This window comes from Cryptotermes secundus, unplaced genomic scaffold (assembly GCF_002891405.2).
Source record: "Cryptotermes secundus unplaced genomic scaffold, Csec_1.0 scaffold115, whole genome shotgun sequence".
Lineage (NCBI taxonomy): Eukaryota > Metazoa > Arthropoda > Insecta > Blattodea > Kalotermitidae > Cryptotermes > Cryptotermes secundus.
This window is the reverse complement of record NW_019721516.1, coordinates 457,445-477,817: the sequence shown is the minus strand read 5'-3', so window position 1 is coordinate 477,817 and position 20,373 is coordinate 457,445. Positions and strand designations below refer to the sequence as shown.

Below are 20,373 nucleotides of genomic sequence, written 5' to 3'. Positions count from 1 at the left end.
CGATCGTATTCTTCCAGGACAGTCACGTCAGCAAGTAGAGAAAGTGAGGGTGGGCAGACACATCGAACTTTCCCACGATATCAGAGAAATTCAGGAATGAAAATGACGTTACATACGAGGTTGATGCATTTGTGCATGTCACACTAAGCAAGGTATAAAAACAGTTGCTTTATGACGAATTAGTTCGCACCACTGAATATTTGACGCAATAGACAAGGTGTCGCAGAAACCGATGTTGCTATATCCAAGTTTTACTGTAGATACACTTTCTGAAAAATGACTACAGTCTTCTGTAAGAACATATGATACACCACATTCCAGCAATGTTGCCTAACTAACTGCTAGATGGTAACATGTGAAAACTCATTGCTTGATAACCCACCCACAAAGTTTGCACAAATGCCTTTTATATTAAAGTAGACATTCATTGTTACTGAACTTCAAGCATTTCCTCACCTTGTCACAATCAATACTGGCAAGTTCCATGTCTTTTGTGTTGGACATGAAGAAGTGACCATAGAAATCAGTTGCTCTAACACCTGTTGATGTTCGTACTCTCATGACAGCATCAAATGCAACTGGGCGAATCACATCATGCTTAATATCTGTTATTAGTCGTTCACCATCCAGATCAGCCTGTCAGAATATTTTGCACATAAGTAAACACCATTTTTCTAACTGATGATATATGCATCAGTGTAAATACTCTGTGATTTTAAGAAACCATTTACGCAAATGAGTTTTATATTCATTTAATTCAAGTATGTGTAAAGAAAAATATTCATAAATGAATAAGAGTTTAATTTAATTTGCTTACATAATTTTGAAAATTTACTCTAAGATTTATAATTAGCTGTTCATGTACCTGGAAGTATGTGTACTTGTAAATTTCTCCGCCAGATAATCTTGACACTTGTCCAATGGTAGCCAAGTCAAAGTAAGAATTGTTGAATACAAATAGATCCACACTGCAACCAGCACTGACGCATTCCTGGCCCAGGTTGTTGTACACATTCACCTGTGGTGCTGAATCAATTATGTGTGTTAATCTACTGATTCACGAATTTATGTTCAGCACAATCTTTAACCCTATGGTTGTGCACAGAAGAAGTTTTGAATGTTTCCCCCATTAATGCCAAAATAGTAAATATGACTTGCAATATTTCATATATTGTTGTCAGTTATGAAACATACACAAGCAAAAGAGGAAGCATAAAATTCCTTGTTCTTTTAATAAGATTATTAGATGAAACCCCTGAGAGCTAGAAATCGCATAGATTCTCCTGTACTTTGAGTGTGGTCATGTAGATGGATAAACAAACTACGTGGCTGGAGTCCACAAGCAAACTATACTGACTGAGCGACCACCACTTGTCAGTGAAGTTAGTACCAACTTTAGTGGATAGAGGGTTCTGCGTGGTCAGCACAATGAATCCCCACAGCCGTTAATTTCAGTTTCATGTAGTTAGATATACATATTATATATAAGATATTCTGTCCAAACTGCATGAAGACAGGAAGAGTGTGAGAAACAAATCTGTACAGATAACTGAAAGGTTAAACTGTAAATTCATTCTTTGATAAATGTAATAAAAGGAATTCAGCATATACAAATTTGAGTTCTTCCTCAGTAACAATATGGAGATGCTGTAAATTGTGGTGAACTTGCTGGTGGTTGTTTGCATAAGTGATACTAAAGAATATGTACAAATATCATTATTACAATTAGCAATGGATACATTGCCTCCTGCAGAAGTTTATGAAAATATACTTTTCAAGCATTTGGAGTTGACGTTATGCATTTAACAGTGAAAAAGGAGATATTCCTAGATCTGTAGTACAACATGAAAACTGTACTAATACGAAAAATGCTAATGCAATAGGCAATGATAAACAAAAAATTTGATATTAAAATGATACATTCAAATGAATGCAATATAACACGTACTTGTAATGAGACATACAAAAATACTGTTCACATTCTTATACCTTCTACATCAAATGAAGCTTGATGTTTTTAGAACACTTTACACTTGAGTGAACTTATCAAACCCCTCCCTGAAGTATATTTTTCCTGAATTTTATATTAAAAAAAAACCTGATATCACAATAGAAAACATTAATAGCTCACAAGTATGTTTTTAATGGGAGTTTTTCTTTGTTCTGAAATAAGAAAATGATTTTATTTCTAACATATAATATCATTAATAAATTCTTATTCCATGCTGGTGACTAGGTGTATACTATTTTTTTTATAAACAATGGAAATGACAGGGTGCATTAACTTCTTACTTGATACAAGAAAATTAATGCACTGCAAGAAACAGACTGAATTATTCCTACTTATCAATAAATTCAGGATATAAAAAATGAGAGGATATGACTTCACATGAGTTTTTTTTTAATATTCAGTGCCATGATGTCATATAATATAGAGTCTTCTAAATGTCAAACAAATCACTTGAGCAAGAAACTATACTTGGCTGCCCAGTGACAGAATAGCGGTAGACACAGATAACAGGGAGACAGAAGAATTTTATACAATACAATGTAACAAGAACTTACTTAGCACTGCCTTTTCCTTTTCTGTACCTAGGATTTTTCTGTCATCTCTGTTGCTGAGTTTGCCTGGAGCTTCGGCTATTGGTAAAGATGAATGGAACACTAATAGCTTTCCAGCACACTCTGAGGCCTGCATGAAAGTTGAACCATATAAGTATTACTCTTATAATCTCAATTTCAAGTTATAATACCAATAAACTGAGCAACTTACAGTTACTAAATTACAGTAGCACTACTGAATATATGTCTGTTAATATTTTAAGACCTATAATAGAAGACCATTCAGATAAAAATTAGTAACAGCATTAAAAATTGACGCAATAACGTACAATCAATATATTGTAACGTGTTTTGTCTCTGAAGACGCCGTTTGGACTGTTAATCGGTTTATTTAACAACCTACAAATCGTAACTACAATTAATTATAACACAGTTGCAGGTTTACACACTTTACAAACCCTACTCACAAATCTCTTCGCACTATCTTCAATAGTCTTCACTTATTCACAGTGCAATACGGGAGCGATACCAGTGTCACTAATTACACACTCCCAATGACTTCTCACACTGTCGCCTCTAATCACATGTTCCAGTATTCTTCACATTCACGATTCACTCGCTACAACTGAACTCGGCGACTGCTACAATTCAACTGACTTCGGCGGCCACTACATTTTAACTGACTTCTTACGCAGTGTAGTTCTCTTATAAACCCGCCGCCAGACAACGGAAAACGCACCTCACTTCCCTGTTGCATAATCGCTATGTTTATAGGTGTTGCTGGGCAACAACCTGGAAACCGACCATTTAACAAGGGTCTGTCTTCGTGGTAACTCGTGCCACCTCCCGTTGCCCCACAATGGTTAGACATGTCACAATATGTTATTTATTTGTTTATTTATTGTTTAACAACCTTGAGGGCAGCACAAGCTATACAGTGTCAAAAGCTCATAACAGAGAAACCCCAATGTGAGGTACCTTCTAGAAGCAGTAGATTTGAACAAAATGAGGAACCTCTTAAACTGAGATAACTGACTTGGTATCACTGCAACTGAAAAGTGAATGAGAGAAAATCTTAAATCAAGACGCATTAAGACAGGATACCACTGCATAGTTATGTTTTGACCCACAAATCTACAAACCACTACAAAAAATTAAACAGAGAATATCTGCAGTTATCTCATTCTAAACAGTGAAAATGTTGGAGTTTATAAGAAATTAGTTGCTAATTTGTTATTCTTAAATAATGTCTGAACAACACTGTCAAATCTAAGCTTAATACACAAATGAAAAGGTCATGTAATTTTACGAGTAATAACAGTGAACAATTCTTATTTTGTACACCACGAACCCGATTCACCAGTATGGTGCCAATGATAAAACAAGTGGTTGTGTGGTCTAGAGCTGAACTGCAATTATATTCAGGGCTGAACAAGGGGATTTCCACCTTATGATTATTCTTAACTTAAGCTGAGTTACTTAAAAAATTTGTTAACCACTGATCAATGCTAGAACATATAAAAACTACAAACACCCACATACGCACAATACCTGCCTCTTATGATTGAGTTTGCACATACAGTGACAGACATAATCATATGAAAATCAAAAAATAATTAAATTGCTAAAAACTATCAAATAATATGAATACCTAGAAAGAAATCAAATCAAGTTAGTGAATAATTCACTAATAATTTAATTTGATAGTTCATTCAACAGCTACATTCCACTATTGGGTAGTATCTGATAGGGCCCGTCACTAAAGAGACTGTTGCTCCTATTACTCCCATGAGAAATGAGACATGTACAATTTGATGTGATGCTATTTTGCACATAGGAGTAACTAGCGGCAGTGAACATCCATTACAGTGAAAATTCTGAAAATGTACTCTCCTTAAAACAAAAGATTGTTACTATGGTTAATAAAATTAAATTGATGGCATATAAAAATACTCACTAAATTAATTTTTTTGTGGGCTGTTTTTCTCACATCAGCCTTCTACCACACTTGCCAAAGCACATGAGTATGTTGGAGGAGGGAAGAAATATGTAAATACAACATAGAAATATTTTCAGATTCTTATATGGCCATGGCTACTGACACTCATCACATCATTTCAATATTTGCTTCTTTTATTCACCGAGATTCAGGTATAACAAATATCAGGCCATTAGATGAAGTCTGCTTGTGTGAAACCCCAACCTTCTTTTCCATAACCTGACAATCATTTTCATAATGTGTATGTATTAACAGTCTTCAAGGGCATACAATCCCATTTACAACTTCCACGCTACATGTTTCGGCAGTATGCTGCCATCTTCAGGTGTATCAATCCATCAACAATTTCATTGCTTGCCTTTATATGTCCTTCATAAATAATATTAAATTTGTATACGTCCTTATATAACAATAAAGTTTATGTATTTAAAACTTGTTAAAACCTATTAAATTTTAAATACATAAACTTTATTATATAAGGACTATACAAATTTAATATTATTTGTAAATGGACATATAAAGGCAACCAGTGAAATAGTTGACGGATCGATACACCTGAAGATGGCAGCATACTGTCGAAACATGTAGTGTAGAAGTGGTAAATTGGACTGTATGCACTTGAAAGCTGTTAATACTTACACATTATGAATATGAATCAGTGCAACAGGACGCTAAAATACAACATAGTTGACAATCATTACTTCATGGACATAGTTACTTTAATAATCACCTAAATAACTAACTTCAAGAGACAGTGTCTGAGAAGTCAATAGTCACTCAGCTGGTCAAGAAATTCCTCATCTTCTGTAGAACAATATGTGAATAATATATATACAAACTAGTCAACTAATAAACCACCACTGGAAAATTCTGAAACATGTATAAAATTCAAATTCACTTAATTTTGTGAACATAGTGTGACATGTTGCACAATGGAGAAACCCTCACCCCAGCAGTGACGTGGCGGGTGAGTCAGCGCTCCGTCACCCCCCTCCGCACGGTGACGTGGCAGTTTCCCGCTGTGACTCAGCACCACTTCCTACTGTGACGTGGCATGCAACGACACTGTTGACACGGACAACAGGCAACAGCGAACGGAATGAAAGCCAGCTGAGCAGCAAGCGAGTGTTAGTGTGTGATCAACAGTTCTCAAGGCAGCAGTTATGAGTTACGGACGCATGTGTGAGAATCAGTGATAGTTTCAGTAACTGGGAGTGTGTGATACAGGATACAGTTACACTTGTATACCTCCCGCGTTATAAAAACGTGTATACTGACAATAGAGTGATTTGATTTGCGAATAGGGTTATAAATTGTGAAACCCCGCAACTTTGTTATAATTGATTGTAGCCGAGATTTGTAGGTTGTGAAATAAACCAATTAACGATCTCTACGGCGTATTCAGTAACTCAACACATGTTACACTGGTGTCAGAAGTGGGATTGGACTTACACACGTGATCAACAAGATTCAAACTCAAGACACATTACAATATAAATACCATTGCCCCCCTAAACACATGCGTGCATGTATGCAAACACACACATGCACATATGCGTGTGCGCGAATTTTCACAATTCTTAAGCTGTTCCAGAAACAAGAGAAAAATATGAACAGTCAAACTGTTCTCTTCTAATAATTACAATAAGCCAGAAACATGCAGTAAATGGCCTCTAAAAATATGAGACACACGGTCAATGTGTCTAAAGCATGGATTAGTACTGCACCTTGAGTGCTTCAAGACCAGCCTGGATTGCTGGGGCCAGAATAGTCTCTGTTTCGCGAGTATCAGCAAACATAGCAGGTATCTGCTCCATCAGGCTGTCAATAACAGTCTCAGATTCCATGGGATCACATAGGAAACCCTCCAGCAGAGGCATAAACATGTCCTGCACATCCCCAACCACCATCATCTGTGGCTGAGCAAGACAACCCTGAGGAGAAAAATACAGCATACAAATTAAAAAGCTTTGACAGACTGCAAGAGCTAAGCTGATAATGAAGTTACTGACATAGTGCCTGATGGGCGAAGATGACCTAAGACTAAATACTTCTGGGATGTAGGCTGGCACATAGGTATCAATATTTCTGGCTATCCAGAAGATGAAGACAGCAGCTTCCTCTAATATGTTGGTACAAATCTGCCAAACCACATGGCATCTCATCCCAGTGTTATTACTCCCCCACGTGGGAACTTCAAACCTCAGAGATGATCCAGGAGGGATTGATCATGTCCACTGATATATTTTCATAACATAACTAAGAACAAAAGGCCAAAACCAAAGGATACTATGATACAGATCTGGATAAAGGAAATAATACTGTTCACGGGAAAATCATGGATTGCATTATGACATAAAAAAGGCTATCTTGAAGAAAATATATAGTGGAATTTGGACCATATTCACATGCATTTTCACTAAGGTTCCAGGCTTCCCTACTCTCACCAGTTCTTCTACCAACACAAAGCACCTAGTTCACTCACAAAGCCATGAGACCATTCTAGAAAGATTATACAGGGTGTCCCAGGAGGAATGTGCCAAACTTCGGGAGGGTGTTCCTTATGTTAAAGTATGCCGATAGAACCCAAAACACCTATGTCCAAAGTTGAACGGTTACGGAGATAATGGCCCGAGAAGTGTCAAACTTTGACCGGGGTTACACACTTGTTGATTACAAAATAGATATTAAAACTGGCAGGAATATGTGGATTCTGTAATGTTAATAATGTACGTAACATCAAACCAACTTGTGAGTGACGGAAAGCCATAAAATTGAAGTACAAAATACTCGCTCGCCATGTCATAATTGTCCTTAGGTTTCCAAGCAGTATACATAACACATGACTGGCGAGCGATGACGTAACGTGCTGACTGCGCGTTCTGGTATGAGCCAACTACATAAGCACGGCTAGGGAGTATCATCGCACTCAAGGACAAACATAGATAAGGGCTCTCAGCTGAGAGGTACAGCGAGGTACAGTGCTTGGACCTGCCAGAAGACCACACTTTTCTTGGGCCATTATCTCCGTAACCGTTCAACTTTGGACATAGGTGTTTTGGGTTATATCGGCATACTTTAACATAAGGAACACCCTCCCGAAGTTTGGCACATTCCTCCTGGGACACCCTGTATACATCAAACAGCCTCTACCAGCCTTAAGTTAGCTCATCTGTGCTTAGAAGTGGCACCCAGAATTTGTGTGTGGCAAAAAAGTGAATACCATCAGAAACAAGTTACCAAATGCAAGAGAACAGTGCAATGGCATTCAGTAAAATATATGTAAATGAAAACATACATCATGATCATAACAAACAGAATAACTGCTCCAAAACAAGATAAAACATTACTATACATTGACAGCATGGACACTGAATATACAAGATAAGAAATAAGAAATGGTTTCAATTTCCACCATAATTTCAAGAAAATGTGGTGGAACAACAACAATGAAGCAGCTGATAGCATGATGTGAAATTAAATTAGAGAGAACAAGAGCAGAATGATGATGAAAACAAAAGGAATAAGTTCTGGGAAGATAGAAGAGTGGAACAACTCTCTAAAGGGCTGCCCCACAAAAGCTGAAATGTCCAACAGTGTCAATGAATTGTGAAGTTATCATTGCAAACTGAAGAAAATATTTTCACAGATTATATTCTTTACCTTAACATTGTAGAAATGCACCGTGTTATTGTATGTGATGAAGCCGACCCTCATATTGGATTTTTCAGCACCTTCATCCTTGGGTAAGAGTTTCAGTATTTCTTTCATCTGGCTGCACAGAAGGCGAACCATGCCATTTTTGATATTGTTATAAGACACATCAATGAGAAAGATGAGTGCTGGAGGCTTTGGGAATGTGTTGTCCTGTAAGAAGATGACAGAATCAATAACGTTACAGTTTTCATATGGAAATGATTGCAGTAGTATGCTCAATGAATGCATGACTCCATTATGGAGACCAAGACCCACAAAATGAACTACACAGCTCAAAAGTATGTTGCTTTTTAATACACATCAAAACATTCATAGTTTTGAAGATGACAGTTTCTTGAGATCTTTCCAAAATTTGAGCCATGTTTGCAGCATGGCTTGCTTCATTCCTATCTCCCACCCCTTTTTCAGCTTTTGGTTCTAGAAGTTGTATCATGAGACCTACCATGTGATTACCTTCTCTCTCCCCCCTCCAATTGTTTCTAGTTTGGTTGAGTCAGGAAGCGGAAGCCCACTCAGTGACGAGAAGTTGGGGAAGGCAGGTAACAAATTCTGTTTGGTCATGGCCAGTCTAAATTCGGTTTGGAGTGTTTCTCCCAACTGGGTAAGGGGAGCGTTTCCCGTGAATGTTTGGGACAAGTAACAGCCGAATTTAGACCGGCCACAACCAAACAAAATTCGTTGCCTGCCTTCCCCGACTTCTCGTCACTGAGTGGACATCCACTCCCTACTTCCTGACTCAACCAAACTAGAAACAGTTGGAGGATGGGGAGAGAGGGGAATTGTGTGGTTGGTCTCACAATAAGACTTCTAGAACCAAAAGGTGAAAAATGGGTGGGAGACAGGAATGAAGGAAGCCATGATGCAAACAAGGCTCAAATTAGAAGTATACTACAAACATCACAAAGGTTTCAACAATTCTGAACAATTTTAAAATGTTCAAGAAAGTTCTGAAATTTCCAAAATACAAAGTACTTTGCTAAAATATTGACTTTTCCTATTCCAAAGACAAAACTGTAAAGATCACAAAGATATTGAAATACTTGGAACTTCAATGCCTATGAAAATTTTCAAAACTTTACAAAATTTCTGAAAATTCTAAAATTATTTATAAAAAACTGACGATTCCTAACTATTTTTCCAGGCTCTGATTAGGTGCAGTGTGTAATGCACAGTCACCTGCTGAGGTATAAAACCTAACTTAATCTAACCTACCACAACCTAACCTATCACAGTGTGTCCCAGCCACAACATTTCTGTCCAACTGGATAGAAAAAGATCTAACACAGAGACTATGGCCAACCTTACAGAATTCAAAGTATATACTTCTTCAAAGTTCACAATTTTCATTATCTTTTAGACCTTTCAAAAATAATGACTATGCTGAAAGCATTATAGAAACAAACATTTTTTAAAATTTCCAAAATTTTTAAGAATGTCCCTAAATTTACAAACCTTAAAAATTTCTGACATCAAAATTGTCATTGTTTCCAAAATAATAAAATACTGGAATTTATGAATATTCTGAAATACTTCCATCTTTTAAAAATGACAATGATTTCAAAAACTTCCTAACACTACCAAAAATTTAGAAAAGTTTCAAAATCTTGCAAGGATTTCCAGCAGTCTTAAATATCCTAAAACTCACTGAATTTTATGAAAAATTGAAAATTCCTAGTTACTTTACTAACCTCGGATTAAATGAAGTGGGGAATGAAAAGACTATAATGTTAATATGTAATGTAGGATAAAATTATTTCTTAAAGAAAAAGTAAAAAATTATTTGCAGTACTAAATTACTGAAGCCCAGTTGTCAACTTACCCTACAGTAATCCTTAGTGGCCACAAACTCATATGATCCCAGTATCAACTCTGGTCTCTCAAACCGATCCACACGCTGACCTGTATGGTCTAAATGCTGAAAGTACTCTGCAGGTACTGTTAACATAAAAAAGCAATAATTACATTCATTCAAACTCCTTTAATATTAGCATATTTTGTGCTGAGATACTGCACAAATTTTGTTCTTCATTAAATATCCAACAAGCCCATTTCATGACAGCTAAAAACCTAATGAATTTCTGATGTCTAACTTAACATTCTTCAAAGTGTGTTACATCCAATCTGCTCGCAGGTGACTCTCAATTAATCCTTACTGCTCAATTTCATTGAGAGAGAGAAAGTAGGAAATGTGATTAAGTAAAGGATATACTACTCTGTCCAAAAAGTATCTGACCTTGGGCCGGGAAAAAAAATTCTGTATCTGGGTGGCTACAATACCTAATCGCCTTCAAAGCAGGCCCCTTGTGACTCCACACACTTAGCCCAGTGGTCCTTCCATCGCTGGAAGCAATTCTGGAAGGCTTCTTTTGGAATGGCGTGCAGCTGTGGCATCATGTTCTGTATGATGTCCTCGCGGCTGTCAAAACAGCAGCCTTTTAGCGGTGTCTTCAATCTCGGGAACAGCCAGAAATCACAAGGAGCCATGTCAGGAGAGTAGAGAGCCTGGCGAGCCTGCGGAATGCCGTGCTTGGCCTGGAAACCCTGGATCAGGTGTGATGAATGAGCTGGGGCATTGTCATGATGCAGCTGCCAGGCGCGTGCGTCCCACTGCTCCAGTCTCTTGCGATGAACTGCATCATGAAGAGAACGGAGGACTCCTTGGTAGTAGTCCTTATTGACAGTCTGGCCTAGTGGTGCGTACTGATGATGCACAACACCCCGGTAATCGAAAAAAAGTCAGTATCACCTTCACATTGCTCTGAACTTGTCGTGCTCTTTTGGGCCTCGGGAATGTTGGATGCTTCCATTTTGATGCCTGGACCTTGGTTTCCAGGTCATATCCGTACACCCACGACTCGTCACCAGTGATCACAGTCTTCAAGAACNCCAAACGATGGTCCTCCATGATCAGTGTCCACACTTTTTCAATGACATCAGCATTTCGGCTCATTGACAGTCTCCTGGAACGCTGCTCACTGTCCGCCGACATACAGCCATGTTTAAAGCGGTTGAACCACTCTTTTAATTTGAGTGACCACCATTGCATCATCGCCGAAAGCCTGCTGAATTTTGCGAATTGTTTCCGCTTGGGTATCCCCAAGTTTTTGACAAAACTTGATGCAGTATCGCTGCTCCAAGCGTTCTGTCATCTTGAGCGAAACGAGAATGCGATGAACACGTATTACACCACTTCGCTATCTGGCAGCCACAGACGCATCCAACAGTGTTGCAAGTCAGCAAAAAATCATGCATGGGCATGAAAGTCCCTTCTACCACTACGCTCAGTTTCCCCACCCCTTTGGCCATTACTTACAGCGGAAAAAAATAAAGTCGAATACTTTTTGGACATACGGTATATACAAATGTTTGTTTTTTTTCAATTTCTGGATTATCTTTGTATTCATGTCTTTATTTCTTATACTCCAAAGGCACTGACAAATAAATGATATAATTAAATCAAATTGATATAAGGCTTACATGAATCTTGGTTCCAATTTGGAAAATCTCTTATCATAAAAATTATGGAAAAACTATAAAATCTTGTTGGATCTGATGTTCTCAGAGTGGTGACTAAGAAGAGTACGGTTCACCTGCAGAAGCAGGTGGTACTTGTCACCTGCTGGTTGCTTACTTGGCTTACTCTGACAATGAAGAGGGATGTAATATGTTCCTTCGAAATGTTGGACTCTCTCCAAGCTTCATGGCATTAGAATCCAGAGGACTCTACTCTTCACTATAACATCTGACTTACATGTCCATGGTTTATGCTGACCGTCTTACAGTGTATACACTTTTTCACCTTATTCTTCACTTCCACACTACATGTTTTGGCACTAATGTGCCATCTTCAGGTGTCTTTATGCATGTTAAACTATTGTACTGCATGCCACAATGTCTCCATTCTAAAATGACTAAAATCTGTGTTCGTCATATAGGACAATGAATTCTAAATAATAAAACTTTTTAGGATTCTTCCTACGTCGCACTCAAAAACGCGAATTGTACTGCTGTACAATGCATGCAGTAACAGGAGCAAAACACAACACAGAACACGATACACAAATATATGTAGGAGGAATGCTCACATAAAAGAGGATTGGCGTAATTTGTGTGTTTTAGTGCGACGTAGGAAGAATCCTGAAAAGTTTTATTATTTAGAATTCATCGTCCTATATGACGAACACAGATTTTAGTCATTTTAGAATGGAGATATTGTGGCGTACAGTACAATAATTTAACATGCATAAAGAAACCTGAAGATGGCACATTAGTGCCGAAACATGTAGTGTGGAAGTGAAGAATAAGGTAAAAAAGTGTATACACTGTAAGACGGTCAGCATAAACCATGGACATGAATCAGTGTAAGAGGACGCTAAAATATAACATCTGACTTAGAATTAATCTTCAACAGAGAAAGATTCATGCTGCATTCTGGTTCTTCTGTGTATAAGACCCTCACCTTCTGTAGTGGCTTTGCAGAAGAGGCAATGGAAACGTCGTCCACCATCAATGAATTGCATGTATGGACACATGTATGCTTTGCACCGGTTGCATCTAACAGGTCCAATTTCTCCCATGTTCACAATGGGTAGCACATATTCCTCACCAACAGTTCTTGCCAAAGGACTTACTATAATACCAAATGGCAGAGCAGCCTGGAAATAAAAAAAATCATGAAAAATTATGTTCATATAAAATAAAATATGACAATAGTTTTTCTAAAGACAGCAAGAGCTCACTATCTGACTGTGATTTTACTTTTTATTTATATTTTTTCTTAACTGCTCCAAGCAAATGCAATGATATGGTGAGAACTGGACATCTGCTGCCCATCCCTTTGTCCTGACCTCTTTTTTAAAAAACTGTCTTTTAGAGACAAACATAACTCTGATACAATCCACATAGTTCACTGATTTAATGACTGGAGTGGAGAGAAACTCCCAGGGAAAATTTAGTACTATACACACTTAAACAATCACTGGTGTCATCAATATTACCTTTGCTCGCACTGACACTAGACAAACAATCTCACAACCGACCAACCCAGCCCAGTCCAGCCGAAACCAAACCAAAGTATGGTAAAAAGTAAAGGTATCCCTGTAACAGGCTGTGGAGGCCCAGAGGGTTGTGAGATGTTGAGGTTCCCACATTTTCTAGACAATCGGCTCATAGATGGCAGCAAGGTTGTCAGCCCTACGTGCCGGCCACACTTTACCCCAAGAATATTCCCAGAATGCTCCTGGTACTCATTTCTGTTAAAGCCTGAGTCAAACCCAGTGCCACAGTGCGGCTGGAAGGATTAGGTAGTAAACTGAAAAAAACCACCTAATTGGGATTTCATCCCGCGACCTTCCAGCTTGTAGCATAGTGCCTCAACGAAACGAAACCAAATCAAATCAAAAANAACCAAACCAAAGTATGGTAAAAAGTAAAGGTATCCCTGTAACAGGCTGTGGAGGCCCAGAGGGTTGTGAGATGTTGAGGTTCCCACATTTTCTAGACAATCGGCTCATAGATGGCAGCAAGGTTGTCAGCCCTACGTGCCGGCCACACTTTACCCCAAGAATATTCCCAGAATACTCCTGGTACTCATTTCTGTTAAAGCCTGAGTCAAACCGAGGGCCATAGTGCGGCTGGAAGGATTAGGTAGTAAACTGAAAAAAACCACCTAATTGGGATTTCATCCCGCGACCTTCCAGCTTGTAGCATAGTGCCTCAACGAAACGAAACGAAACCAAATCAAATCAAAAATAAAGTTGCTTCCAGTGGATGTGATGGAATTCCTTTCGAAATATGAAGGCCCATGAAACATGTGAAGAAGTTGTGAGCTAAAAGCATGGACGGTATGTTTGTGTGGGTGGGCAAAGAATATGGACACAACAGTAACATGCAATTCATCCAATCAATATGCATGCGAAGGACATCTATGGATAACATACAACTGCAATGCATGTGACAGAGAACAGCATAGTTCCTGAAGTTAATATTTAAATGTTCACTGAACTAATGAAGAATTAAAGTGAAATTTGGTTTATAATTCTTAATTATATTTCAACTATGTTGCTAATTAATCATAATATAATAACTGCGCTTAAGTTTAATGAGAAATTGGACAGATTTACTTAAAAGTAAACCAATAGCTTATGCATATTCATGATTTACTTTGCAAAAACAAAGTGGTGTACAGAGTATGCCACATGCCCACTTATGTAAAATTTTAGGACATGCTAACTCAAGGATTAATAGTAACTGCTTGTATTGTCATAACTGTGGTACTTCTTAGAATATACTGGGGTTGCTAAATGTGACATGACAAATACCACATTACTTCAAATATAAGAAGCCATCAAATTTAATATGCATCCAATTTTTAAATAGGGGTTTGAGGAACAAAGTAGAATATATTTCAATCAGCTTATTTGGAACAGAAATAGAAATTTAAAATTTTGACTACAAGCATATCCCTTTCTGTCTCTTTTATTTAATCAGAAAATTCATCCATTAATCCTTCAGTTGCACTTTCATCTCCTGAATATGATGCACCCTTTCCGCTTTGTTCACTGTCTTCCCAAAGAATGTTATCTTGAATTCCATCTTCCACATTAAACAAATAGCACTTTAAAAACGATTTTGGAATAATATTGAGTGGCACTGCTTTCCAAGAACAGTCACAAAAGTATCACTTTCAAACAGACAAATGGTAGAGTGTGATGAAAGTGTAGCATCTGTTGGAAAGAATTTTCTCATCAATTAATTTTCTGTCAGAAACATTAAGTGAAATTAAGAAGCCATTACGGCTAGTACTGAAGCAAGCACACCAAAAAGTTAAAGTTCCTTATACAAAGTGAGTTCCAGGTGGAGGTTCATTCACCTTACTCCTATTTCTAACGTGATCAAGTCCTGATGCAATACAGCATTCATATCCACAAAACCTAAGCATCATGTTCACAATATGGTCAAATCCTGATGCAATACAGAATTCATATCCACAGTTTAATTACAAAACCTAAGCCTCGTGTTCACCATATGATCAAGTCCTGATGCAATACAGAATTCATATCCACAGTTTAATTACAAAACCTAAGCCTCGTGTTCACCATATGATCAAGTCCTGATGCAATACAGTATTCATATCCACAGTTTAATTACAAAACCTAAGCCTTGTGTTCACAAGAGATTACAGTACATTTGCTACAGTCATTAAAATACTCAAAAAGAAGGTTCCAAAGTTTTACTGAATTTGAAAAATAGCTTTTCCTCATACCTTCAGCCACAGTAATGTGCTCTTAACAGTATTGCTAGCAAAGATTACAACATGTTCAGGAACGGTAAAATAAAAGGAACTGAGAAAAAATCATGTGACCCATTTAACAGACATCACATAGTAAAATTAAATAGCAATTCTTGAAGTCATAAAAATATTTTTGGTCACAATTGGCACATATAATATTGTACACTAAACTGGGACAGTAAGTATCCTCTTTCAGCAATAATTATGAAATTTTCAAGGGTTATACTTGTGAATGACAAGAAAATACATATAATATAATCTTTCTACAGCCTTCAGTATTAAAAATTTATTTATGTGAAGGGATCTTACTTGCTTCATTATGTCAATGGTAGCTGGAACATTGTACATCGAGCTACGAATGTATCTGGGGCTAGCATTGCCTTGGTCTTGCGTGATAAAATTGGTGGTGACGAGAGGTGGAACCAGCCCCTTCTGATTTGTGCAAAAAACGCCTGACCTATTGCTCTGATCATCTTGCATCACCTGAATCTGGAAGATCAAGGATTCAGTATTAGTTTATACATGCAATTTAAAAGCACACTTCATAGAAACCACGCTACAAACTTAATATATGACCATAATATAGTTCTGTGTTTACTTTATAATCATGTGACAGAATTCCACACTTAATTACTAAAAAGTGTGAAATTAACATCATAAATTTAAATGTTAATACTAAGTAACTTATAAGAAAATTTTAAAATCAAATTCTTCAAAGGCAGTGACTGTAAAAGCATTGCATGCATGAGGTTTTCTCAGTAACAAGGAGTTCAAGCAGAACTCTTTAAGTCTACTTTCCTAAAGCATAGATTTCTCTAGTCATACAAATCTGTTGTTGTCATGTTGGATATGTGATAGAAAGGACATCATGTGATGGAGGGACGTCTACGTAGGCCGCTTAGAGAGAGATTGAGAATACCAGGCCATCAAGAAGGGCACCAATCTGCAGTGAACATTACACAAGCTATCCATATCATTATTCTAAGGCCACGCCATAGCTTAAGCGATTAGTCGCTGGCTTCCCACCACTGAGATCTGGGCAAGTGGGATTTGTGATGGACAAAGTGGTGCTGGGGCAGGTTTCCTCCGAGTACTTCGGTTTCCCCTGCCAATCTTCATTCCATCAAATTCTCCACAAATAAGAATATCTAACTAATTCTAAATTGTAATCAACTGTAAGCAACTGTAACTATTGTAATTTTAATCTTACTCATATATTAAATTGTTAATATTCAGAATTAACTTGACTTGTCCTATATCATGTACAATGATCTACAGTGACAAAATAAATCAATCAATCAATCAATCATCATCATCATTTCTGCTGCTGTTTTGATTAATTTTTAAAAAAAATGTATTATTATCAGCACAGACTCTGTCTACATTAAACTGGTAGGATATAATGTCAAAATTTTACTTCGCTGTCTGTAATTTATTGATTTGCAAACAATATTTTATACTCACATGTGATTTGTACCAAATTTCACAAGCTTGTCTCCAACAGTTCATCAGTCACTATCATCAAAGTAAAAGTGAAAGAAAATTTTTCATGCAGCTACCATGTTATTATTTCATGTTCCAAAAAATATTATCTTAATAAAATGTCATAGCTTCTGATGATCTAGTGGTACTATCATCACTTCAGGACCCTAAATTAAGTGGAACTAGTGTTCACAAGTCTGATTATTCATCATGTTATTACTGATTGTAGAAGATTAAGAACTATGATACTGGGGTGGTCTCCAATGGCATACCACTCATAATATACGAGGGTAAGTCAATAAGTAAGTTACAAATGGATATAAAACTTAAACAAATATGAGTACTGATTTGAAAAATGCTTTTATTTCTCAACATAATCTCCCTGTACATTGAGGCACTTATACCGTTGTTTCACAAGGCCCTGAAAACCAGCAGCATAAAATTCTTTGGGCTGCTGTCGGAACCAGGCAGTGGCTTCCCTTTCTACAGCTTCATCGTTGGGAAAATGTTCAGCTGAAAGATGATGTTTAAGAGGGCCGAACAAATGGAAGCCACTTGGGAACTTTGTAAGGCCATTCAACGGAAGCGACCAAGACTCCTCACCAAAGGCGTATTGCTCTTGCATGACATAGGTGGCAGGATAATATTAAGATGGGTCTTATATAGACTGGATGGGGTGGTATGAACTGGATTGATCTGGTATAGGACAGGGATCAGTGGAGGACTCTTGTGGACATGGTAATGAACCTTCAGGTTCCATAAAATGTTTGGAAATTTTTAAGTGGCTCAAGAAGAACTCAGCTCAATGGAGTTAGTTACTTAGATAGAGCAGAAATTTATTTACAGAAGAATGAGGAGGTAGAGGGAGACAGTGAAAGGGGTTGTGGGCATTATCAAGTGCTGCATACTTACAGGGCTTGGCATATCATTGGGATTAAGACGTCTTGCAGGTTGAGACTGCATGCCCTGATGTGCTGTTTGCTGTGGACCCACAGGTTGATGCAGTGGGGGGTAGTTTGGAGTAGGGCCCTGCACTCCCATGGAGGGCTGCTGCATCTGAGGTGGAGCTCCTGCATTTGGCTGGTACATATCCTATTAAAGAAATTAACACATACAAGGCAGGAATAACTACGACCCACTTAAGGTCATACATTACAGGCTGTAATGATGCCATCAGTAAACGCACCATGCAGGAGCCTCAGTAATGTCGTTAATTTAAATTCTTAATTACAATGTACTACATGTAAACAAACTGTATTACTGTTAACAAAAGATTATACACAGCTGACTCCAGCACCAGCAGGCGCCAAGGACAAAATCTGGTCTTTCTGAGGGACAACCAAGCTGCAGGTCACTTGAAAATCCAGAATGGAGCAGGAAGTATCTCACTGCGTTTTCTGGCAATTTCAATGCTTAATTTCGGCGGTACGAGTCTTTGAAAATTTGAAACTTGACAGATACGAGTTGCAATAATTTTCGGAGGGGCATACCGCGCGATCGTTAGTGTACCTTCATTTATTTGAGAGCTGTGAGAAGGACCGTCTTGTACTTATGCCCAAATTAACATGGATATTGTTAGGGATTGGCTGAATGCAAATGAGAGAAACACCCAAATTTTAGGTTCAGCCAATCAGCAAAATTTTAGAGGAGAGGAAACCGGGTGTTACCGAAACCGTCAGGATTTCTGCATCTCCGGAGGAGTCAGTTGTCTAAAGGGAGTAACAGGAGTCAGTGGTCTTAGTGAGTAACAGGAGTCAGTCGTCTATAGGGAGTAATAGGAGTAACCTCCTGGACGTTAAATCAGTGTTGGCCGAGTCCAGTACACAAATTCAAAGTGCTACAGCCTTGTAATATGTAATTCTAGTTCACATCTACAATAAAGAGCAACAGTGTTGGTGAAGTGTGTGTTTTAAGTGTTCTCTATCTCCTTGTGTGAGCAAGGCCCAGAAGTCACCCTGAGATAGAATCTTGTCCTACCGTCTGAGCAGCCGAAACTCCAAACGCCAACAGGCAGCATCCCGTTTTATTTATGCTTTCCACCTGTATCGGGTGCTGCGAGTGGTGATGTTTTAAATTTCCATTACTCATGGGACCATTGTGGAAACCAAATAGAAAAAACTGGTCCTCAGACCTAAAAAAGAACAGGACTCCCCATCAAGGAAATCCCTTCGAGAAATACTTCAGCAGGGGGCTGGAAGCTCTGGTACACCATTAAGGGGCCCAGTTGCAACCAGCAATCCTGCTGTTGAGATTTCAGCCAAAGGTAGGGATGAACCAGAGGTGATAAACTTGACAAGGTAAAAGCAAGGACCCCTCTTTTGGGAGTCGGTAGCACTGATGTACTACTGCAGGGAGCTAGCAGTTCTAGCATACCTACAGCAGAAGGTCTAGGGCACCTAGTCTATGGAGTAGGTGGACTCAATCTGGTGAAGAACGCACTGTTTGGTTGTGCTGGCTGGAGAGTGAAAAGGGCAAGAGCAAGGGCAGGTGAAGCAGGAACTGGGGAATTCAGCAACCAGGGAATGCAGGCTCACCCAAGCAGGGAGATACCTCAACCAAAACCCTTATGAGGCCAAGGTCGGAGGGTAATACCCCTATAGAAACAGCCAGATCTCTTTCATGGGACTTCAATAGGAGAACTACCCCACCTGAAGTCCTACAGACTTGAGGGAGGTGCACTTATATATATACACACACACACATATATTTATATATACTGACTCAATTTCAGGGAAGTAGTAGTGATTTGGAGAGCGAGTCAAATCCAAGGACATTTCACAGAGTACTTCCCCACTGAAGGTCACTATATGAGACATAGGGTTTGAAAGGCAGTGAATATTAAGATTATGGTCTTCTGGGACATTCTGCCATGTGTCTGACGTGGGCAGATCGATACCTATCTATCGGCCTATGAGGTATCACAATCCAGACGACAGATTGGTACTTTTCTATCAGGCTATAGAGTGTTACATCCCATAATACAGACTGATATATATCTACCAGACTATAAGGCATTTCTTCCCAGAAGATAATCTTAATGCTCACCACTGTGATAGCCTAAAAACTCACTTATTTTTTATAATTCTCTTTCTCACTACTTTCCAAATACAATATGGATGTAAATAACATACCAAAATACAGTCACTTAAACATCCATTTTACTAATGAACTGCTGTAAGGCCCCCTCGTTGGTGTCTCCACCTTATCGTGGTGAGGGGGTTTGAGTATGCCAAGGACCCTGAGAGCTATACCAGCGGTAGCGTAGCTACTGGCAGGGCCTCCCTTGCTGGACAGGTCAAAGGATACGCATCAGACGAAGCAA

At 38.3% G+C, this 20,373-nt stretch overlaps 1 protein-coding gene across 1 annotated transcript in view; it reads right to left on the bottom strand.

The window, feature by feature from the left end:
* Positions 1 to 20,373, bottom strand: part of LOC111875420 (protein transport protein Sec24C) — a 43,481-nt gene that overhangs the window by 9,223 nt on the left and 13,885 nt on the right. The window contains exons 5-13 of the mRNA XM_023871660.2: positions 17,964 to 18,143; positions 15,879 to 16,058; positions 12,738 to 12,933; positions 10,098 to 10,213; positions 8,225 to 8,428; positions 6,289 to 6,495; positions 2,566 to 2,692; positions 866 to 1,026; positions 457 to 636 (exon numbers count right to left, since the gene is read on the bottom strand). Of these exons, the coding sequence (XP_023727428.1) occupies positions 457 to 636; positions 866 to 1,026; positions 2,566 to 2,692; positions 6,289 to 6,495; positions 8,225 to 8,428; positions 10,098 to 10,213; positions 12,738 to 12,933; positions 15,879 to 16,058; positions 17,964 to 18,143 (1,551 nt within the window). The remainder of the gene's footprint in view (positions 1 to 456; positions 637 to 865; positions 1,027 to 2,565; positions 2,693 to 6,288; positions 6,496 to 8,224; positions 8,429 to 10,097; positions 10,214 to 12,737; positions 12,934 to 15,878; positions 16,059 to 17,963; positions 18,144 to 20,373) is intronic.